This window comes from Hesperophylax consimilis, chromosome 2, assembly GCF_061612785.1.
Source record: "Hesperophylax consimilis isolate HC1 chromosome 2, BYU_Hcon_1.0, whole genome shotgun sequence".
NCBI lineage: Eukaryota > Metazoa > Arthropoda > Insecta > Trichoptera > Limnephilidae > Hesperophylax > Hesperophylax consimilis.
In genome coordinates, this window is record NC_142837.1 from 45,556,902 (window position 1) to 45,582,566 (window position 25,665).

Sequence of the window (25,665 nt, forward strand, 5' to 3'; positions counted from 1 at the left end):
GGCAAACAAACTAAGAATGCCGCATCCCCTCTAGACAATGGTAGTAACAAAATGAAAATTCTTTTAACTCCCTTGGAAGTACGGCTGTTCCAGGGTAAAACATTATGAAAACCATTTATTTTTGCATTTTTGGACGTAGGTGTAGGTAGCTACCCACATATTAAAAATCAATTGGGGCCTCCTTTGCGATCGTAAGCCAATATTATTTGCAAGCTACCAAACAATGTATATCCATTGCCGGACAGATTAAAAACATTAAATACATTTTACAAATGTAAACACCGTGGGCCTAACTAATAAACGATTTTAAAATTTTACACAACTGATTAAAAACCATACATAAATGATTGTTTATCAGTTGTGTAAAATTTAAAACACGTTTTTTAGTAAGGGGAATAATACGCTGGATATACGATGTCTAGATTTGGGAAATATGTTTTACAGAATTTACTTATTTTTTAATTTTATTTTTTACTACTATTCCAAAATATGCATAACACACTTCACGCTTAAACTCTAGTCCATTTTAACATAATCGATAACAAGTCTATCAGGGTTGACGCCATCTCTCTTGAAACACTGCGAAGAATTTACTTATAAACGCTGTGTAAATATAACGCCGTGCATAAAGTCGGAAGTGAAAAACTTGACTTATTACTACGGCGTTTATACGGTTATATCGGCCTTAAATCAGATTTAAGCCCAGCTTAACCATACCGACGTTGAACCGGCGTACAATAATCTAATTAGTAAGACGGTTACTATTTTATTGCAATATTAAATATTTTTTATTCTTTGCAAAATAATATGGTATTAAAAGTTTCGGCAAAATGCCGCCCCCCTAAAAAATGCCGCCCTAGGCAGCTGCCAAGGTTGCCTAGGCCTAAATACGGAGCTGGTGATCGTATGTCACATGTCGCCGGCAGCGGGACCTTCAACCAACACTTCTCATGATCACTGCCATCACTCTCATTCAGGGAGATGATGGCATAGGTGGGCAGTGGAGTATTCAATTAAAAGTGTAATGTCTCAATCAATATTGGAATAGTATGGTCGCGCGCTGTTCAATGGATGTTATTTCGCTATTCGTTTAAGGAAGGTGTGCTGAAAGTATTGTATGCAGCTATGTATCAACTAAAGCTATCAAAGCAATGGCAGCAATTCCCGAAAGTTTTTTTGGCAGTGTCAAACTTTTAAATAATTACTTTGAACACGTTTCTAAATTTATCATGATATTAACTGATGCTCCCGGAGTTGCTTGGTCTTTACTTTGCTTTAAGAGGTGGAGAAAAGGATTGGGGTGGTCTTTCTAAAGTAACCTCATCAATCAATAATGAAATTTCTTCAATCTAGGAATAAAGCTGAAGATTTGTACAAAAACAAACGCACACAAACTCTTCCTTCTATATTATACTGGCTGAATTTCCGGGCGTTGTTGCCCAGGCTTCAAGCGTTTTTTTTCGAAACCAGATGTAGATAGTTATTTATTTCTCTCTAATTTTGAACGTATAGTGTGCAAAATTTTATTAAAAAGCATCACATTTCTGATTTAAGAAAACAGAAGACAGAAAATAAAAGACAGAATACAGAATACAGAAGACAGAAGATAGAAGGCAGAAGACAGAAGAAAGAAGACAGAAGAAAGAAGACAGAAGACAGAAGACAGAAGACAGAAGACAGAAGACAGAAGACAGAAGACAGAAGACAGAAGACAGAAGACAGAAGACAGAAGACAGAAGACAGAAGACAGAAGACAGAAGACAGAAGGCAGAAGACAGAAGACAGAAGACAGAAGGCAGAAGACAGTAGATCAAAGATAGTAGATAGAAGATAGAAAATAAAAGATAGAAGATAAAAGATAAAAGATAAAAGTTAAAAGATTTAAGATAAAAGATAAAAGATAAAAGATAAAAGATAAAAGATGGAAGATAGAAGATAGAAGATAGATTCAATGAAAAGTTTATCTCTCGTTTTTTAAGGTAAAAAAATGAAGATCGGTGAAGATTGCTGTCTTTGCTTGTGTCGTCGGGTCCAATTAGATAAAACCTATATAATTCACTGTAAACGTTAGACAATCTTCTATCGACGGTCTAAACATGTCAATCAACACGAGGAGATTGTGAACACAATGGGTCACATTTGAGAACAGAACCGTTAAGCAGACTCTCAAGCACCGCGAAGTCTCACTCTCATTCACGAGAAACTTGGAACCTTTGACCTTATCGATTAGCTGTAGACTCGATTGTTGAATTGTGTGTTTATGCAATTAATACAAATTACCTACACGCATAATTGAACCCCAAGACCTTAACGCGAGATTAATCAAGTTATGACAATGTCATAACATAACATATCTCGTTATTATGGCAGATAATGTTCAGATAACCTGCCACAATAACAAATCTTATAATTCAAATCATAATTGGTTCAACGCCTTAGATAAATGTACGAACTCGAGCTGTAAGCATATTTATGTACAATATACATTCAAATGTTTGCCTGATATTGTAACTCTGGTACAATGACATTGGATTTGATTTGAATTTAAGTATCATTTTCAAAATTGGAACTGATTGTGCGAAGAATTCAGACAGGCGATAAAGGGTTCCATGATAACTCAAGACAAAGATGAAAATTCAACACACCTTTAAAAAGTGACATAAAGTCATTAAAAGCGATAAAAAAACTAACCTAAAAAAATTAATAATAATTAATTTTTATTCGTAAAATAATTCCTCCTCATGTACCCTTAAAAATTGAATATATAACAATCTGCAAATCCTGATACAGGAGAAATATCTTGGGCTGTGCATTGATAAACACCCAACTTTTAAACAGCATATTCAAGATATTAAAGATAAAATCACCCCCTTAATTAGCGTATTTAGCCTGATATCATATCTGTTACCAAATAAAATTTAAAAAAGGTCTATATTATAGCCTCGTACCCTCACATTTAAACTACTTGATTGAAATCTGGGGAAATGCATATGAAACATACGAGTACGTATATAAATGAACTACAGGTAACACAAAACAAAGCAATCAAAAAGCTATTTCATTTTAAACCTAGAACATCAACAAAAAATTATATATGGAAACAAAACTATTAAAATTAAGAAAATTATATGAATATAATACATCTCTCCTTATTTACGAAATAAATAATAAACTCATACATACAAATACAGAACTCATTAAAACGTACCAAGTACACACACTTTACACGGCAACACGATAAAATACATTTAAACACCATACATACTCATTATGGCAAGCAATCCATTGGTTACGAGGGAGAAACATATATAATTGCCTCCCAGACGAAATTAAAAATGAAAAAAGTGTAGGTACATTTAAAAAAAAATTGTTCAGTTTTATGCTCAATCAACAAAACAATGAAAGTGAAAAATATCGTTGTGTAATATATTTATGTATAATGTATTCGTTATTTCTATTAAATAAGTGAAAACGTAATTTTCTTTTCATCTAGAATAAAAAATAAATAAAAAATTCTAAACCTAACCTATTTATCCTAGTTTTGTTTCATCATTTTTCACGAATTTTAAAGGTGTATTGAATTGTCATTTTAATGAGTTATCCAGTCACCGCGATAAACTTCCCACCTATCTCTAAATAGTATAAAACAAATTCACTATCCGCGTCTGTCTGTTTGTGCGCTTTGTTCTTCTAAACTACGCAACGGAATTTGTTTGATAGGGTTTTCATTATCATTTAGAGAATTTATTTCGTAAGGTTAATACATAATACATGGATATTATATTTATTGAAAGAAGAGAAAAGTTGAGCAACGCCGGGTAAACGTCAGCTAGGAATTTAATATTTTAACAGAAAATTATTTTATCATTTTTAAAATTGGAACTGATGTCTCAAGAATTAAGAGAAGCGATAATTTTTTTTTACAAAACTACACATGAAGATCCATGAAGAAAATCATTTCCCTCAGGGCCTACGTGATCTTTGGGGATGCTGTGTGGAGGGTCATTTGAGGAGACGAATGTTTGAACATCGGTCTTAAAGAAAACCCTGTTGCAGGAGGGAGCAAACACTAATATAATATTACGTTTACTAGAAAATAATTCAAATTCTTTACTTATTTGAAATGTGTATTTCTTTTGTTTTAATTTCTTGTCTTTTTTCAAGGGTCTGCGGTACTGAACGTTGTATTAAGATTAACCTGCCTCAATAACAAAATATAATGATTCGAAGCGCAATGAGTCCGCCGCTATAAATGTTTGTGTGTACGAGCTCGAGTTTGTATATATTTATGTACAATGTATATTCACAAGTCAATTAGGATTAACCTAATATTTTCAAGTGATAATTGAAGTAAAATTAGAGCATCTGTTTCGGTCTGCATCTCTCCATCTTTAGTGAGCTTATCTGGTGCCGACACAGCGCGCAAGAAGAACGAAGCACGAAGCACGAAGCACGAAGCACGAAGCATGAAGCATGAAGCACTAAGCACGTAGTGGTGATGGTGCACCGAAATAATAAATCTCCCCAGATTTTTCATAGCTCATAGGTATCTATATTAAAAATTTCTTAAAATTTATCGTAATCCGGTTCGGAACGGGATTGCAGGCCTTAACGAATAAATAATAGGTGTCTTGATAAAAATCATAATATTTTCACATTTCGTCATAATATATTATCGTATATCACATCACAATTTACTAAAAGTTTATCAGGAAACCTGTGAACGCATTCATTTAGGCCTGCAATCCCGTTTTTAACTGGATTATCAATAGTTTGAGAAGATTTTTAGCAATTCTTGTTTTTCTCCGTGTGGGGAGATTTATTTACGATATATATATTGTTATACACAGTGTTTTATTTCCTAAAATTTTGGCTAAATAATACACCCTACAAAACTTTTGATTGTGTAGTATTTATTTGTATCTTATCGTGATAAATGAAAACTGTTAGCGTTAAATGTAAAGTCAAGGGTAGGAAATATAACGATACACAGTAAAGATGTCAGTATTTTTGGATAATGGTTTCATTAGAGAACAACTTGACAAACATAAATATCTCTCAATCCTAGCTTAAAGTGCAACTGATTTACCGGCCCATTTTATTGGTTCTCTATGAAAGAGATTTACGTCAGTCTAGTTGTTCACTGGTGGTAGGAGGCCTGGTAAGATAAGCCTAGTGATAACATTGCTAAAAAAATACTGATATACCAGGCCATAGCCAGATAGCTAAATTAGTTTATGAAAACATTGGATATACCCTTAACAACATATAGTATTTCATAAACACAACAATAACTTCGTGTTGAATTCTGTTATAAAGAGAATTCTTAGACTGGGCAATGAGTTTATAGATGTCGCTGATGTTTTCGTTTTACACTTTGACACATTTAAAGCCAAATTAGTTCAGCACTTTTCAGTTTTAACTTAAATATGCAATTCTTTAAAGTTAGTGTGATAATAACTTGACGAGGATATTGTATTTTATCTTTATGTAAAAGCGTAATGGCGTCAATAAATGAATAATCAAATCATTTCAGCTGAACTACGTTTCTTTCAGCCCTTTAAAACATCGCTCACACAGAGATGGTTATTGAACGAAATGAATTGTTAAACGAAAATCCTCATCCTCGAAATTCCCCCGATATCTTACTGTTTTCCAAAAAAAACTCCCTTTGATATTAAAAATCCCCCAGATCTGGGGAGTTCTGCCCAGACATGCCATCACTGACTGGCAGTCGGCAGTATCAGGCAGCCAGACGACAGACAGAGATGGGGGAACCAGATGGCCAAGGTCGAGCGGCAGTAAGCACAGAAGTGCGGCTGACTCACCGCTATCTAACTGGAGCAATGATCAGTTCTGGCGGGATGAGAGCTTTCTTCATTCCGAGGCACGTGGCGCGTGTCCTAATTTTTATATATTTTTTATAACACACCTCACTAGAGCCCCCTTGTCTGTCTGTAATGTTTACTGTGTACAATCGAACGCCACCCGGTTTGCCGATGTTGTGAGTGGCGCTAAGAATTGGACTGCGAGGAAGTTGATGCTAGTGAATTAAGGCTCAATAGTAAGCCTTAAAAATGAATGAGAAGATGCTTTGTAAGTGAGATATGTAAAAACGAATGTTAGAGGTAGTGTGCAAATAAATAAAAAAAATAATTAAGCGAAAATTGTGAAAATATTTAATAAAATACCACTCGTTTAAAATAGAGGAAAAATCTTCCGACAAATGCCTAAGTTGCATTTAAAGATACACTGTTTATATAATTTTAGGAGCATATTTAGCGATTTTTTTTCTATGGAGGGAATTTCATATAATTACCGTGACGGCTCTATAAATGTATAGATAATATCTTAAAAGTAACATATATTTTTAACGAAACTTAAAAACTTGAAGAGAAATATGTTATCGATCGGTTAAAATTCGGAATGCGGGGGATTAAAATGAAATAACTTTATTCATTTAAATTACAAAAATCTTCTAAGAACAAAATACATGCCACCGACGGGAATTGAACATGCGGCCTTCTGATTGCCGGTCATATAACGTCGACTTGAGGTCCCTGTAACGGGGATTTAGTTAGAGGTAGGTTCGTTGAAGGACTTGATGTTTAAACGTAGAGGGGAGGTACTCACTTGTGCCCCAGCTCGTGGGTGATGGTGTGTGCAAGGGTGATTCCATTGTCTTCGTTCACGGAGCAACTGCGGTCCGGTAGACACATCCCCGCTACGTGCGCAACTCCCAGAGTGCTGAAACAATGTCATTCCGTTAATACAGATTACATAAAAGAATATACCTCTTAGAAACATATTTAAAAAAAGACTATCAACTTTCCTATCCTACCGGCTGCGCCAATGTTATTTAGTGATTTGTGCGAGAGGTGGGAAACTAGGTTCTAAAACAGTTGTGTAATATAACGCTCTGTTATTTTAAATTTAGTTTATTCATTGTAACACCAATTTAAGGAACTAATGTTATGGTGGACCAATGTCTAACGTGGATGGTGGTCTGGTATGGAAAGAAGCTGAGGGAGATCGCGCTACTCTGTATGAAGGTTCGCGAATTGTCATCTCACTCTAACGTTGCGTAAAAGCGTTTAGCGTCTTTCTAACTAACTATAACGCCGTTTACCGTAGGGGTAGGCAGAGAGGACGGACCGCCAAATAACTCGGTCTTGGCACACACTCCTTGCTCGCGGACCTTGAATCCTGACATTACTCGACTCGAGTATCTGATTCACTTGATCGTGCCATGTCTTCCTCAGGCGTCGCTGAATTCTTTTACCATTCACATTTGCGTCATATATTCTCCTTACACTCCTTTCATCGTTCATTCGCTTTACAAACCCAAACTATCTAAGCGTTCCTTTTCTAACCTTACTCATTACGCTTACATCAACCTTGCATTATTTAAGCATTTCCACACTCCTAACACAATCATACATGGTTTTATCACATATGCGCCTCAGGGATCTCATTTCTGCAGCATTCATCTTATCACAAATCAGCGCTATATAAAGATGACCATTTTATACCTACTATCGGTCTTACCTGGGTTCCACGTGGAACACTTGGGACAACGAAACATTTTAAAGGAGCCACTGGTAAATAATCAAATTTGAGTAGCCAAATTAATCTGGCTATTTTAATATTAAAAAAAGATTAAAGTCTCTAATTTACAAAGCAGTACAAAAGCTAAAAATTTAGACAGAACATAAATAATTTTGCTGGCCAGTAAATTTAAACAATTCTGGGAGAGAGAAAAATCAATATTTTACTGCATTTCTAATTTTTTCTTGTTATAACTGGATTTAGTTGGTTCAGTTCGTCTGCTTTAAGCTGGGCAGCGTGGCCTTTTTCATACAAAACTTAATTTGGGATTTGAGGCCAAAATACCCAACTAAACTGAATATATATTTTAATAAAGGTAAACAGATATCTAGTACAGATGTCAGTAATTTTTATTTATTTTTGTTTTTAATCCTTAAAATAGGCCGTTAAAGAATTCGATTTTCATGCTTTTAGAAGCAACTTTGGAAATTATTTTGGAGATAATATTGTGATAATCTTCGCTGTTGTTGCAAACAATGCCATTTTGAAATAATCAGAACCAGAGTTACAATCACAGACGAGAAACCAAATTAGTAGTTTTATTTTGTATGTTTGTTTTTTTTATATTGTATGTAAAATTTTATTGGCTGTCCGAATAACCCACACTAGATATGACAAATTCATCTGAGTCGAGCTTGAAATTGAAACCTCCGTTCTGTATCTTTAGTCAGCGTTTTTTCAACAACACGATTAAGGATAACAAAGGAACTGCAAAAAGGTTGGACGTTATTTCTTAGGTTTGCTATTCATATAAAAAGGTGACACATCGTTCAGCTTGATTACCCATTGAACATATTATTTGTAGCGTATTGTAGGTATTAGTAGTTAATACTCTGCTTAACAATAGAGAAAATCAAAATATTTGGCGACAGGGAGTTTTTTATGACATTTAAATGATTGTTTCAAAGCTACACAGAAATTAAAAAATCCCGTAAAAAGTTTATTTACTACATAATAAATCTATTTTCAATTTTCGACCTAATTGCTCCATCTCTTGGGCAAGCTAGTACCCGATTTCAAAGATTGACACGAGCTCACCGTTCGAGAGTTTTTGCTGTCTCCAAACATAGGTTTTACGTCATACATTTATTTTATATCATGTTAACAAGTATTTGGTTTTGTTTAAACTCATTAAACGTAGTAATTTCGACAGTGTCTTCTGTCTGTGAGGACACAATTTAATTTTAATTTAGAAATTGGAACTGATGTGTAAAGAAATCAGACAAGCGATAAATAATACCAAAAATAACCAAACTTTAATATAATATTTTTTACCAAAAAATTGTAATCTTACATTTGAAATGTGTATGTCTTTTGTTTAAACTTCGTATTTCATGATTTTTGAAGGGTCTGCGCTATATGTACTTCCTCTAAGGTTTGCGTTTTTTAGCTAACATTTTGCAATTATTATTCCTTCAATTATAATAACAGCAATATTAATCGTAGTCATAATCAATCACAATCGAAATTGGTATATTTAAAATTTGAAAGAATAGATGCATCACCAGTCCAGACATTACCCATACATACGGGCGGGTATAATAACATGTATCAGTCTCTCCGAATATAAATAGATGGGCAATAAAAAATATTACATCGAAGTTTGTGCCATTTTAATGTTCTGCAAAAAGTATTGACCCAAATTGATTTATTCAGAAAGCATACAAACAACCACACATACATGTAGATACGTAATGCGTGTTCACATTAGTAGAATTTACTATTATATCTAGATAAAGAAAACCATCGCGAAATGCGAAATGAATTAGATTGCTAAATTTGCTCGAAACTTTGACATGGATATTATATTAAACATCACGGTTACAACGGATGTTATTTGTTTCAAGGAAACACATTAATTAGATGGAAGATAACTGCATTGTATGTGGGTAACATCGAGGTGCCGTATCACTACTAAAATATCTACGGGAAAATCGGCAGAAAAGTCAGGGCTTGCCACTCATGGATGTATTTATTTAAAAGATTTAACAAAGTTCATAAAGAGGAAAAGAAGAATAAAATCCGCAACGTACACAATTTGGTAGAACAGGCAAAATAATCCAACTGCAGGATAGGCAGATCGGATGAAATGCTACGAAATCGCGGCGCACACTCCCTGCTTCATTCTACATCCTCTTGTCTTATTTTGATTATTGACATGACTTAAGTTGACACAAGACTCCAATAACGGGGGTTTGCTTGAGCCTCACATTTTAATTAATTCCGACGAATTAATTAATTAGTATTAAGTAGTTAACGATAATATAAACTTTTTAGACCGGTCCCCACGGATGTAAGTTATTTATATTTAAGATTAATAAAAAACAGCTACCTAACCATTAAAATATATCTATATATATATTTTTTTTTTCAAAAGAAGCAAACACATTATGACTTTTAACCGTGATACAGGACTTAAAGTCCTCCATAAAAATAGAATAGGTTTAAGAATAAACAATTTAGAAGCTTTGGATATAAAAAAATCGCTAATTTCAAAGGTTGAAATCATGAATAACCAATTAAATTTAACTGTCAGCCAAATTCTTAGTATGTTCCAGATTACTTCACTTATCCCACACTCCCCTCCCCCACCTCTCTCCCACAACTGTCGCACTATCCCGCTCTAGTAAACTGTCTCTTTCTTATTTAATAATAAGGGTATATGTATTTGTGTACTTCTGTATTTAATGGCATATTTTTTATAACTGTCCTGATGATGGTACGGAGGTACCGAAACCGGTAGACAATAAAATTTATCAAAAAAGTGACCTAAAACCAAGTATTTTTATTTAATTTATTATTGAAATATATAATGTCGAACGGAAAATGTTATAAAACGTTTTTCAACTATAACCTTACCATTAAAATTAGCGGTAAGCCAAACTTCAGAAGTAATTGAAATAAACTAAACAATAATTAAAATAAATTCCACGGAAATATCAATTTTTTAGGCCTGCTAGGGCAAATTCGACCGCAGGTCCGTCCATTACACCGGGCCGCGCGCTGAATTTGGTTTTTACACTACTTCATCACTTATGTCGATTCTTACTTTATTTTAGAGATTTCTAGGAAAAATTCAACCGTAGGTCTGTCCAATATACAGTGCCCGCGTGTCGTATGTTTGTGTGCATTTCTTCTTAACCACTCACGTCGTAAGATTCTGACTTTATTTTAGGGTATTATATCGTTTTATACAGTAGGTTTTTAGTTCAGATGTTCTTACCATGTCTTTCTGGGGTATCCCGAAATTATTTTATCGTCGTGCTCTTCAATTACTAATCTCCTTTCTCCACTCATCCGTTCTACATATTAAAATTATCTTAGACTCCCCTTATTTCGCCCACTATCCCTATATCGAACATGCATTATTTTCGGATTTCCCCATTCATAATAATTTCATGCACGACATATCGTAACGAATGAATGTAATTAAATCTTTAATAGCTTGACATGGCAGCGATAGAAAATCAGTCGGATTAAATTTGGTCTCCGATATTTTATTTATTTGAGCAGCGAGCCTCCTAATGGGTGCAGTGGCCTTAAGGTCGTGTTGTATATAATTATGTAGTTTTTTGTCTGTATGTAATTTATTTTTCCACCCAGCATGGGGTACAAGTCGGTATTGTTCTGCCGGCAGATTGGATTTTTTTCATCATTGTGCTTTTACCATGTGAGTTTTGAATCTAGATAGATTAAATTTACCAAAGGATCGATCAATGTACCTATTATTATACGTACATTATATTAACATTGGACCCATAAACGAGCCTTGTGGGACTCCTGCATTGAGATAAAAAGGTACTACGAATAATTTTAAAAGTTGATGGAATGAGACAGCTTATACTTACGACTAGTTATATTAAAGACTCAATTACAATTCTTTATGTAGTTATTAGAACTGCCAGAAGGTGAAATAAAATAGCGATAAATTGATACGTGTGAAAATACTGGGAGGAAGCAGGCACGTGATGCTGACTGCGGGGTACTGAGAAAAAGTGATTTGTGTCAAGATCGTGCTATAAGCACTACGCACGTAGGTAGACAAATTTAGTGTGGCGGTACTTCAAGTGGGGTCAGCAATATTATTAGAACCTTTTCGATCAAAGCGAGGATTTCCCAAAAGTTTAAAAAATAAGCCGTTGTACCATAATTTGCCGAAAGATTCATCGAAGTTCTTTAATGTTAGATCTGAACTTAATACTTCTAAAATATTAAGAAAATTAAAAATACAGCCACACGACCCTTTTGAAAGCCAGTTTGAAATCAGGAAATGTATATTTTTTCAATGTAACTTCCAAAGGAATATTTTTGAAACAACTTGCACGTGAGCAGGCTAATCAGACAATTGTTTTCACTTAGTACAGGACAAAAAGATTGGGAGATTTAAAAAAGTTTTTTAATTGATATGATTTTTATTTTTACCATAAAAAATTATTAGGATAAAAGATAACCCATAATGTTTCCCTTAGTTCTTCTTACCAGGGGTTCCTGTGGACTAGCTTTTATTTCAGTTCTTGTGAAGTTATTTTTCAAAATATTGTATACTTAATCTTCTTCGATTTCTTCATATCACATTTTGATTTGTTTTTTAAAGTCATTTGTATTTTCAATATTCTTTATTGAGGTTCGAAGTGAATTATAGAGCTTAGTGGAGAGGTAATTGTAGTTCCTTCGTCCAAGAGCAGTTATAAATTTGGGTATATTCATAATGTCACTCTGGTAAACTCTTGTGATGTAAAAGTATGTTTTCATCGTTTATTTTTAATTTTTAAATGTTTGATTTAAACATTTTTAGCATAGAATGTTTTGAACTGCAAAAAGACTGGCAGCTTTATTTTGTTGGCGTCCTTACTGGAGCTTTTATAATAAGTATTTGAAATTCCTTTTCGGTTTTAGATTGCTGCATGTGATTTGAGGTCATATTTCCCCACTAGAGCATACAATATTCGAGACTATAGTGACACAGGGCAAGGTGAAAGATGACTGAGAATTACTTTAAGATAATTAATTTCCTGAAATGTACCTACCACTGGTTAAGATTCCATGACTTTAAATTCAGTAGTAAAAAAATGACATGTTCTGATGTTATGAAAGTCGATATAAATCGACGCCAAATTCTCAGAAAAACAATATTCCACCAAAGAACCGAACATTAAACCAAAGTCGTAGTAAGAAAGAATTAAGGAAATCAGTAATACTTGGGGTTACACTTCGGAGAAGGAAGTCTCGTAATATTGAAGGAAAATAAACGTCTCATTTTACGTTTGCGTGGCGAGAATTAACACAGGAATGCAAATTTATCATCGAAATTGTGGCTTTAACGCTTTGCACGAGGATGAGGTGTTCAACCGTTTAAGAATTCTGTAAACGGTGCTTCATATTAGCAATCAAATTTTTGATATAAAGTAGTAGTTTCAAATATTCAATTGAAGATCAAAGCTTATATAAAGCAATCGTAGCTTATAAAAATCAAACGGCAGCCGTGGCAGCGTAAGAAAAACACGTTTTATTGTTTGATACTTACATTCATGTAATTATTTTATTGTTCGATACTTACATTCATACAATTATTTTATTGTTCGATACTTACATTCATGTAATTATTTTATTGTTCGATACTTTCATTCATACAATTATTTTATTGTTCGATACTTACATTCATGTAATTATTTTATTGTTCGATACTTTCATTCATACAATTATTTTATTGTTCGATACTTACATTCATGTAATTATTTTATTGTTCGATACTTACATTCATACAATTATTTTATTGTTCGATACTTACATTCATGTAATTATTTTATTGTTCGATACTTACATTCATGCAATTATTTTATTGTTCGATACTTACATTCATGTAATTATTTTATTGTTCGATACTAACATTCATGTAATTATTTTATTGTTCGATACTTACATTCATACAATTATTTTATTGTTCGATACTTACATTCATGTAATTATTTTATTGTTCGATACTTACATTCATGTAATTATTTTATTGTTCGATACTTACATTCATACAATTATTTTATTGTTTGATACTGATATTCATGTAGTTATTTGTATTTATTTACGTTTATATACTGATGAGACCTGAGACTAAACCACCCACAATTATTTTTTATTCTTTGGTATGGCTTTACTTCTGATTGCTAATTCATGGGACACTGCAGTGTCTCTAAGGTCACAAAGTGGTCAAAGGATATTATAAATAAAGAATCAATTGTTTACATAAGTCTAAAAAAAATCTGAATGTATATATATTTATATATATACAAAGAAAAGTGAATACGGGCTTATTTTTATACAAATCTACAGTTCTATTCCGATATTGACGAATTTAAGCACACTTGACCTTCGAAACAAGAGTCAGGTTACTTTTAAAAAACCTGTGTACGTGAGATTTTGAAAAACCATCCCCATCCCATTTTCCTACCCTTTAAAGCATAATAAAGCCCGGGCAACACCGAGAAATAAGCTAGTTATTAATAAAGGGTAAATGGTTTTCTTAAGAAAATATTTAAATAATTTACACGAAAAACTAAAATTTTAACCGGTCAGTGGCTGAATTAGCATCGCGTCTGGTTGTCAGCCAGGCGTGAGTTCAATTAGTTCAATTCCTCGTCTGGCTGAGTCTTCTATCGCGGTACATATCTCAGTTACTGTGATGTAGTAAGAGATTTTCAAATATTTTAAGGTTATTCGTTAACCGGGAATTACTTTACTTAAAAAAAAACATTTCAACAATTAATAGTAGGTACATGAACACATCTAGATCTTTTCAATATTCCTTTCACGATCCTTCAACTGTTCCTTCCATGTAGAATAATGTCGATAGATCTTTCCGATGTTCCTTCCACGTAGAATAACGTCTACAGATCTTTCCAATGTTCCTTCCATGTATAATAACGTCGATAGATCTTTTCAATGTTCCTTCCATGTATAATAACGTCGATAGATCTTTTCAATGTTCCTTCCATGTATAATAACGTCGATAGATCTTTTCAATGTTCCTTCCATGTATAATAACGTCGATAGATCTTTTCAATGTTCCTTCCATGTATAATAACGTCGATAGATCTTTTCAATGTTCCTTCCATGTATAATAACGTCGATAGACCTTTCCAATGTTCCTTCCATGTATAATAACGTCGATAGATCTTTTCAATGTTCCTTCCATGTATAATAACGTCGATAGACCTTTCCAATGTTCCTTCCATGTATAATAACGTCGATAGACCTTTCCAATGTTCCTTCCATGTATAATAACGTCGATAGATCTTTTCAATGTTCCTTCCATGTATAATAACGTCGATAGATCTTTCCAATGTTCATTCCATGTAGAATAACGACGACAGATTTTTCCAATGTTCCTTCTATGTAGAATAACGTCGCTCGATCTTTACAATATTCCTTCTATGTCGAATAAACTCGCTAGATCTTTACAATGTTCCATCTTTTAAAAATATTTTTTATGTGAAAACCACACAAGGTCATGAAGAGTATCTTCCACTCTGGAAGATACTCTCAGTATTGCGGTGCCGCAAATATATCTTATATTATTTAAATGATTAAATTGTGAAATAACACTAGTAAATCAACTACAATTTGCGCACGCCGCCGGGATTTGAGCCCGCGACCTTCGGCTTGCTAGTCGAGAGCCTTACCCCTTGACCACTGAGGCCGTCATTAACGAAGTGTCGCGGAATCTACCACCTGGAGACCCCAAGAGGTGTTGTTTTTTCACCTAATCAATCAACCTGGGCGGATGTCTGGCAGTGACTTGCATATTGCCGTGTTGCGTTGCCTTTGTGCGAATGAATCAAAACAGCGACCGCCGTGAAAAAAATAAATCTGAAAAAGGCTGGACCGAGACGAGGTAAGACGAACCTTGATCGGGTCACATTTAGATTTCTTTGAATTAAGATAATATGTAGATACGGGACTGGGACTGGGTACCGCGTGGTAGAACAAATTACGACCTTTATTTATGTTTTCTTCTTTACGTACTACATTGTTTATTAGTGACTGCGATTAAATAAACGTTTCGGAACCCGACACAAACCATCACGTTATTGAATCAAACTAAAGTTTCGGACAACTTCACAGCGTTACATTATGTAGGGCAGATGTCCTCGTGGAATCACGTCTGTCCTGATAATGGAACTGCACTTTTGCGGCCGTGTTGCGCTTGATGAACGCTACATTGATGCTGATTGATGATGAACAGTGCAATTTTGCGGTATTGAATCGTGTTCTTCTTCCTTTTCAAGCTATCGTTTCGGATAGTCCACAGTGTTCATTATGGGGAGTAGATGTCATCACGGAATCATATTTGTCCAGATGATGGACAGTGCACTTTTACGGTATTGAGCCGTGTTCCTTTTCCTTTTTAAAGCTAAAATTTCGGACAGTGTTCATTATGTTCATTATGTGAAGTAGATGTCATCATGGAATCATTTTTGTCCAGATGATGGCCAGTGCACTTTTACGGTATTGCGTTTAATCCGATTTGCAGAGATATTGTGTCAGACTTCACAATCAGGACAAATCTCATTGATTATATTTTGCCTGATGATTGTTAGGATTCGGCAAAACATTGTCTCAAGATGGGCCAGGAAGCGCAACATAGCTTAGTACTCCAAAAGCCTAACAACGTGGTACTATTGGCCGAGAGAAACTTAAAATCCTATCTCACTAACACAAATCGATTATGTAATGTTGACCTGGCGCTTGCCATCACCGCCATTAGTGCTGTAGATGTTTAGATGCTAGATACGATGTATGTTTTGCAGTGGTAGTTCTTGGCCATTCTCATCGGGAGTTCAATCGGAGATCAAAAAGGGAGAAAAAAAAATTCCTCGGACATAAAAAAAAAATCCATGTTGGTTTTACATATAATATAATATTTTAAAGAATATCTCAAGGAATTTCATCACATCACTGCACCAGAGATTAGCGACCTAGCAACAATATACAATGAATTTCGGCGATTCATTACAACTTCTTTGGTTAGTGAATAATATAATGTCGTAGGTAAAAAAACATAGTTTTAAATACGAAAATCACAATTTACTTCAGAACCTATTTGGTTCTTGCAAAATACTATTTCGTACAAATATGGTATAGGTGCTGCGCACACCTACTAGATTCTCAAGGTTTGCGGGCCACCGATCTGGCGCTACTAGTATATTTTGTATGTACCTAAAAAATATGAAGTGCTATAGGTGCTGATATTCATAACGCACCTATGGGATTTGGGATTCGAATTGGGCAGAGTGAATATCATTCGGACGGGTGGATTTTTAGCACGGAATTTGGATTGGTTGGTTTTATTTTTGCAAAATTCTAATACGAGTTTGTCTTATTTCCTTATATTTTTTATGGGAGCTCAATGTTTAAACGCACTTAGCAAATGTATATGCTTAGACGATAGATGTGATTGATGTGTAACGTGAAGACGCTGGAAGTTGGGAGCTGAGACTTTAGCGTGGATAGATATCCATCGGGAACAATGACTTCCAGGGCGTGGGCTCGCTAACGGAGCGGAATGAATATTCCAAATAATGGTCGATCATAAATATTGGTCCGTTGCCAAGTAGGCTCGGCCAGATCCCAGATCCAAAGCTTTCGCACACTCCCACGCACTTACACCCGACCATTTTATGGCCGCTCGCACTTTGATACTCACATACGTTAAAACCCTTTCTCGTAACGTTGTAAAATAATTACACGACTCGTTCAGATATGTACCGTTCACGCAATCAGTAAAGTGCTCACGTTTGCATAATATGATCAATGGATTCTCGGTAATTGTACGGCGTGTATTACTTAGAGGTTCTTATACATGCAAATTAATCCGAAATAATAGGTTGACATCTGAATTATAATGCGGGATTAGCATTTTGCATATCCGTGTCTATACTGTCCATACTCACAGGCGGAAATGGAAACGATTCTGCTTTGGTTATGCAAATACCAAAGACAACGATCATTGGAAGAGTCCAAACAGTCGAAGGGGAACCGGACAAAGACGGAGGGATTGACCCCACCAGACCTACAACTGAGAATTGTTTTTTTTTTTTTTAAATAATAACTATTAAAGATACATAGAATAATAGTACATTCATAGTCCTCCTCACTAGAGATTCCTGTTCCAAAGCAGACTGTAGGTTGTTGTTTTTGTGATTTTGATGGGCTCCGTGGTCGAGGGGTAAGGCTATCAATGTAAGGTCGAGGGTTCAAATTCCGACGTGCGCAAGTAAATTTTATTTGATGAATTTCATTATTCATTCAATTACAACTATATATGCCTACTTGCGGCACGTTCCAAAGTGGAAGATACTTTCAGTATCACCCTGGTGTAAGAAGAAGATTCAGAATTGAAACGTTGCTTGAAATGGCTTTGGCCGTGTTTGGTGACTAGATCTGAATAGCCAGGTACTTTCCCACCTTCCTCTTTCCCATCTCTTCCCCCTCCCCACTACCTTCAGCCTCACAACATAGTCTCACTGGCTTAAGTCGAGGTTTAGAGCATTTCAAACTCTTGTACGGTATTATCAATGAAAATTCGTATTTTGGAAATTGTTCGTTGGATGGTTTTTGCATAACATAGTCCAATAGTAAGTTGAGTGACTTATGGCCATCCTGTAATATCGAGTATCTATACTTTTATTATTTTTTATTGATGTAGTCAAATTCTAGCCGCCAGATAAATAAATTCGTTAATAAAAATCATAATTGTTGATTGGCGATATTCCAACACTTTGTGCGGAAAGATCAAATCAAGCTTAAAATGAATAAAAAAGCTCGAGTGTTTTCAGCGCTCCTTCTCGTGGCTTTTTAGCTGTTATCAAAAATAATAATAATTTAGGTTGCGAGTCTGTGATTGTAACTCTGGTTCAATGAACTCGGATTTACTTTGTTGTTTTCAAAATTGGAAGTGATTGTGGGAAAAATTCAAGTAGGTACCTACTCATAATGTTAGTTAACAGAAAATGATGTTAATTGTCACTTACACAATTGGAAATGATGTTTAATTATTGAATTAATTATTTTAATTCCATATTATTTTAGATGCGTATTTCTTTTGTTTAAAATTTTTAGAGTTACGAGGACAAGTAAAGTCAGATTTCGCGATTTAAGCGATAAAAGGGGGTATTTCACCATCTTCTTGGTAGCTTGTCTGTACGATAACGTATATTAAACAAATATATACTAGAAAAAAGTAGAAATCTCGGCTAACTTGTCCGATAAAAAGCAACTATTTGTAGGTTTGAGTGCCGAATAATCTCGGACGCGATAAAGAAATAAATCGTATTATTTATTTTTTTGAATAATTTACTGAGTTAAATCACAAATTGAAACATTAATTAATCGAAGACATTATTAGCTCAATATCAGAACATAGTCAATAGATGTCGCACATAAAAATAAAAATTGATTTATTTATCGAAGACACAATCTAGATTGCAAAAGAAAAAGCAAAGCACCAGTAAAACTGAGGTCCTGGGTTAATTTCCCCGACGCGACCGTATCTTTTTCTGATTTTTCTGTTGCAAATTTTCGAGTCGCTAATATTATCTTCAATGATAGTATCTCTGTGGGTAATTATATTTCTAGAGATTTCAACGACTAGCCATTTCCCAGAGGAGATCTTCTCTGCAAAATTCATTCATTCATCATGATATGGCATATTATATTTATTATTTTGTATTTAATTCGCAGAACTCCATTTTTTTTAATTTAAAAATATAATTATTATTTATTTTTCGGAATAACTTTATTGAGTAAAACCTCAAATTGTAATATTTAAATATTGAAGACAATATTAGTGATTTCTAAACGAAAATCTGAAACAGAAAAATCAGAAAAGGAAACGGTCACATCTGGGACTCGAACCCAGGACCCTTGTCTTTCCGTGACAGTGCTCTACCAACTGAGCTAATGGGACCCTATTCCCCTCGGTCACTTTTAACTGTATCATACTTCGAATAAGAACTCAATAAAGTTATTCCGAAAAATAAATATTCATTCTAGACTTGCAGAAAAAGTCAACAGATGTCGCACATTAAAAATAAAAAAAATAAGATAGGTTTATCTAAAAAGACGCTGTCTGGATTGCATTTAGTTCGGGTTGAATCTTGCGATCATACATAAAGATAGTTGTCAATAAAAATGTGCGGTGAAAAAAATGAAGACAATGTTAGTGGTTCTTATTCGAAGTATATAACAGTTAAAAGTGACCGAGGGGAATAGGGTCCCATTAGCTCAGTTGGTAGAGCACTGTCACGGAAAGACAAGGGTCCTGGGTTCGAGTCCCAGATGTGACCGTTTCCTTTTCTGATTTTTCTATTTCAGATTTTCGTTTAGAAATCACTAATATTGTCTTCAATATTTAAATATAATTATTAAGTTCTGCAAGTATTTTTTTGGTTTTTGTTATTGTTACAGCTGTTTCGGCTTTCAAGGCCATTTTCAAACTGTGGTTCTAACCACGTTTAGACGACCTATTTATATGATTCTATTTTAACCCCTCCCAATTTAAAATGATTTATTACCGGTTTAACCGATTTACTAATAAAATAATTGTGACAATAGACTTTATATTCTGTGGGGGTCTGTTTTCCCCACATTAATGTTATCTTAATTGTTTAATAATGATGTGGCTGCAATTTATTAAAAAAATTAATAAGGTATGTTATTATGTTCGCACGAAGGTGTTGGAAAATTATTATTGCGAATGGGGTACAAAAGGAGCCAGGTTAAGAATGATTCCAACAAATAACAATGCATCATTAAAAATGCATAAAGTTTTTTTTTTCAAACATTAATTACTAAACAGCGTCAAGCACTACTTAGTGTCGATAAGCTATGATATTGTAAGTAATTTATATGTTGCGAGATAATTGTCCAACAGATTATAAATATTTTTTATAGGATTTTAACCCTTACAGTCCATGTGTATACTTGGAAATACATTTTTTTCCTCATTTCCCCATTTTCATTCCTCACACAGCAGTGTCTGCCAAACTGTGTGCCGCAAGAAGTCTCAGGTGTGCCGCGAAGGAAAACTAAAAACTGTTAATTTTAATCCCCATTCATGTTTTTTAAATATTGTGCTCACTCGCTCACACTCAATACGCTGCATCACTGTATACGTGTATACCTCGCGTATATTGCGTCGACCACTATGTGCGAACGTTACAAATATTGATGTAGATAATAATAATAATAATAATTGGATAATTTGTAGAGCGCCGTTTTTGTGAAAAATCACCTCAAGGGCGCTGTACAGTTTATTTCCTAGGATCTACATTTGTTATTTAGACCAACTGTGCCAGCACGAGGTTCGTCATCCGTTCAGGTATGTGTCTGCCGCCAATATAGCGCTGACATGTGTCTGCTGCCAATAAAGAGCGCCGACACAACATCCTCACATAGACAACAAACCTTGGCAGCACCGCTGGGACGCTCGACAAAGACAGAAGATGGAGACTCTGCTGCAAGAGTCCTAGGTAGCGAAGGAACTGTACCAGCTGCTGCAGGGAGAGAGACTACCCCGTCCACCAACTGTGCCAGCACGAGGCTCGTCATCCGTTCAGGCATGTGTCCGCCGCTAATATAGCGCTGACATGTGTCTGCTGCCAATAAAGAGCGCCGACACAACATCCTCACATAGACAACAAACCTTGGCAGCACCGCTGTGACGCTCGACAAAGACAGAAGATGGAGACTCTGCTGCAAGAGTCCTAAGTAGCGAAGGAACTGTACCAGCTGCTGCAGGGAGAGAGACTACCCCGTCCACCAACTGTGCCAGCACGAGGCTCGTCAGCCGCTCAGGCATGTGTCCGCCGCTAATATAGCGCTGACATGTGTCTGCTGCCAATAAAGAGCGCCGACACAACATCCTCACATAGATAAAAGACATTGGCAGCACCGCTGTGCAAAATCACCTCATCCTAGTCTACCCTAGTCTCTCCAGTCACCTCCCAGCCTTTCATGCCACCTAGTGCATCCTCTCGACCCTTTCAGACTCCTTCCTGGCTCCAATACCTAAATAAAATCCAGCAAAAAAAATAATAAATAAAAATAAAATTCTTTCTATTGTCGTGATCCGACGATTTCACACCTCTGTCTCAGACCCTTAGGGCTCGCTTATCGCAGGCTATCATAAACAAAATCTTGAACCAAAGTCAAAGTGAAGTTTATATGTGTCATCTGTAACAAAATACATAAACAAAAACAGAAAATAAAAACAAAATATGGCTTATCTGTCCGTTGAACTTGTTGAAGCTTGAAATTGAAGATATAATTTCCGATTTTATGTCCGAGTTAAATCTTCCCCATAGGAAAAACTAAACCTTTCCACACACTTTTCCACAAATGATCAGCTAGTCAATCAACATTATGCAATTGCATTATATAAGCAAAATAAATACAAAACAATACAATAACAACACGTCAACTTACTAGAGATAAAATGGGAAAATAATTCACCGACTCCAGATATTTTCATATCAGAGGGTTCGGCTCGGTAGAACTCCTAACAGGGATTATAAATCCTACTGATCCCTCAACATAAATATTCAAAAAATCTTTCGTTATCCTACATGTATTCAAAATGACCGACTTTTGCATCTTTATATATAATTTTTTTAATAGATCTAATACGCCTAAATTTTTAATTTTTTAATAATAATTATTATTATTTATACTGCTTCTTAAAAAATAGGTCAGAACCACAGACATAGGAATTAATAGACGAGAAGATAATGGCGAGGGGTAAAATCAACTGTTGAAGAACGAAGGGAGTGAAGCTGACTGTGATTCGTCAATAAATCAATCTGACAGTAAATAGGCATCTCGCATTATAATATCACCATTTACTTCTTAAAAGTAAAATCTGCTTTTGAATGAATAGACATTTTTACATGGGAGCGCAAATTACTCGCCACGTTATGAACAAATTTGCGAAGTCCAAATTCGGCAAAAAAATTCGGTTCTATTTTCAGAGTCGAATATTTCGTTTAAGTATGTAGTTAAGACACTTTTATAAATGTTCATAATTTACTTCCCAGCAACCAACCAGCTTTGTGTTTCGCGTCCAGACGTTTCTCGATGTGATAGTAACAACTGATTCATATTATACGATGTGAATATGCTTAAAATAAAGTAAAATAATGCTTATATATGGAATGTAATACGACAATTGGGTTTATTCTCTTTTTCACATCTATTTTTACAAGTTTTCATAGTACAAGTCAACATTTTGCCGTGTTATTTCGTATAGTGAACCGATGATGCCTCGACCATAGTTCGCACAAGAATGATGACGTCACGTTTTCAAATTTCACTTGAGGCCATACGCGAGCACAGCCGGCTCCAATGGAACCGGTATGGGGAGTGGGGATAATACGCTTTTAATCACTTAGGGCAGGTCTACTAATATTCATATGTCTATGGTGAGAGCGAATAAAAATTGTCGGTTATCGTTTTCAAATTGCTGGTATAACTGACTTTGACTTTTTTTATTGAATTCTAGCTATTGGTTCAGGCAGTAGCAATTTTAATATTTTGAAAGGTGATTTTTGTGTTTAATCTGAACAACTTTAAATTTAACAGATTTTTTTCTCCCGAAATATTTTAATTGTACTTTTTCAAGATATTTTTTCAATGTTTAATTTTTATGCAATTTTTTTAAATTTTGGTAAATATAGTGTACGATTTGTCTTTTTTTGATCTGAGACCTAATGTTAATTTGAATGAAAACAGCAATAACTTCTAAACTATCGAAAAAATACTAAATCACTGCCAGTTATAATTCAGGTCTGAAAGGGTTTATAAGTTATTATCAATAATATCACTTTGATTCTGAATAATTACTACATATAAACATTCTATTGCATAGTAAAAATTTATGTGCTGCCCTCTGTAATAAGAACTGACCTATTCTATACACAAGTTGTATGACAAGGGACTAATTAAGAGGAAACCTTCCAAGGTTACTGCTATTCAAACATAGTGTTATTTAATTGGTCACTAACACGACCGGTAATTTAGCTGAAACATTATAAAACTCATATACGGTTCATATAGGTACTTTGGTAATTTTGCTGTTCCTATCGGCTGTTGCCAGCGGCGGTCAAAGAGCAACCAGATATTCCCACGTTGTGCGTTATAGAATCAGCACAAAACACTTCGTACAAAATAAAAAAAACATCAAAATCACCATGATAGTGACATCTTATAACCAACACCAAAACAAAACTATCTTTGTGCGCCGCTATAAAGAATGTTTGTGTCACGTGACCCCCGGAGTTTGGTGAGTCAGTATCACCAAGATTGGCCGAGTTGCCGACGTTATTCTCGTTAGTTATACTTAATATTGTAAAGTGGTGAAATATAGTAAAAATTAACATAAAAATTTAACGAAAACCGACAATTTGTATTCGTTCTAACCTTTTTTTAAAGAAGCAGTGAGGGGCCATTCAAGTATTATGTAAGCACTATAGGGGGGCAGGGGGGTCTTTGTTTTGCTTATGTTTGATGACATGGGGGGGTGGGGGGGTCGAGATAGTGATTACGTCAGCACTGCTCAGCAGTAGTTATTTTTTTTACACATTGGCAACCCACACATTGTCTATGTTTGAAAACCGAATACATATTCGGGGATTCCCACTGTGTCAATAAAGTTTGTTTAAATGAATATTATGTGCATTAAAGTCCTCTATCCTAAGTCTATTTTATAAGTGCTGCTTATGAATCAATAAAAAAACAAAATACATTAACAGAAAAATGCACATATGTAGGTACCAATTTTTACGTAAGCATGGGAGGGGGGGGTAAGAGCTTTGCTTACTTTTGGTGACAAGGGGGAAGAGGAGGTAAATAATGGTAATAAATCTGCTTACGTAATACTTGAATGGCCCCTAATACAAATAATAATAATTTATTTATCCAACTATGTCCCTAAATATGAGATATTGCAAAATATGTATGTATTAATGTAACTATGATCTATATTAAAATAATAAAAAAAAAATATCTTTAATTTCAAGTAAATTCAACATCTGCATCAATATTTGTAACGTTAACGTAAACGAAAAGGGGTTTGAAATTAAACACGAGAGAACAAAATTTAATGAAATAGGTAAAAAAATTAATATCTTCTGTTGATATTCCGAACCCCCAATGAAAAAGCCCACGAACCGCCACTGGCCATCGCATAATATATTGTAATGAACTTGAATTCCTTCCTTGTGAATTGATATCCCAGACGTCGTAAAAGAGGTAAACTGGGAATCATAGTGAGGTAGGGGTCATTTGAGGGTCTTTTGAACTCTTGTGTCAATTAGTGATGATATCGGGTTCATCTGAATTGCCCGTATCTACTTGTACAAAGCTGCGGGTATGGAATGGTATCTTGCCACAGAACTGGTTAAGTACTGCAGACGGAGGCTGGAAGCAAATTCTTTACCTTATAAGACACTATGGCTGATTGAAAGAATCCCTATTCAATGGCGGACAGCAGTTATATACCACTGCATATGGATGTTAGTTATGTACATATTATTGTGGAATATCTACTATATAACAAAGTATGTGGCCGGTAATAATGTTCCCCGTCAAAATATTCTAGTTAAAATGTTCCCTGTCAAAATGTTACCTGCCAAAATGTTCCTTGTTAAGGCGGAGCTTAACGTGAAATTACTATTTTAGATTAATCTTTACTACGAATCCGTTTACATTGTACTCTAAAAATATTTAGTGGACAGAAAAATACAAAGGAGTGTATTTTTCATTATAAATGTGTGAACGCAAATAAGAAACAACTAAAAAAATACACTATAATGGAAAAGATTTATGAGAGTTTCCCTGGATCGCGTTTTTTTCTTTCTTACAGAATTATTCATAAAATAAATAAAAACCACTTTTGTGCTCGAATTCAAGGTTTCTACACTCCATTTGGCAAGCAATTTTTATGCCTGTTACCTGTATTCGTGGTGACATAAGGCACACTAAGAAAATACATATTTTTTGCTTGTGGCT

General features: G+C 34.7%; 1 protein-coding gene across 1 annotated transcript in view; it reads right to left on the reverse strand.

Moving 5' to 3' along the window:
* The window catches only part of AdamTS-B (ADAM metallopeptidase with thrombospondin type 1 motif B), a 213,503-nt gene that overhangs the window by 35,698 nt on the left and 152,140 nt on the right, over nt 1-25,665 (reverse strand). Inside the window, exon 8 of the mRNA XM_089643485.1 lies at nt 6,634-6,747. Within this exon, the coding sequence (XP_089499611.1) occupies nt 6,634-6,747 (114 nt within the window). The remainder of the gene's footprint in view (nt 1-6,633; nt 6,748-25,665) is intronic.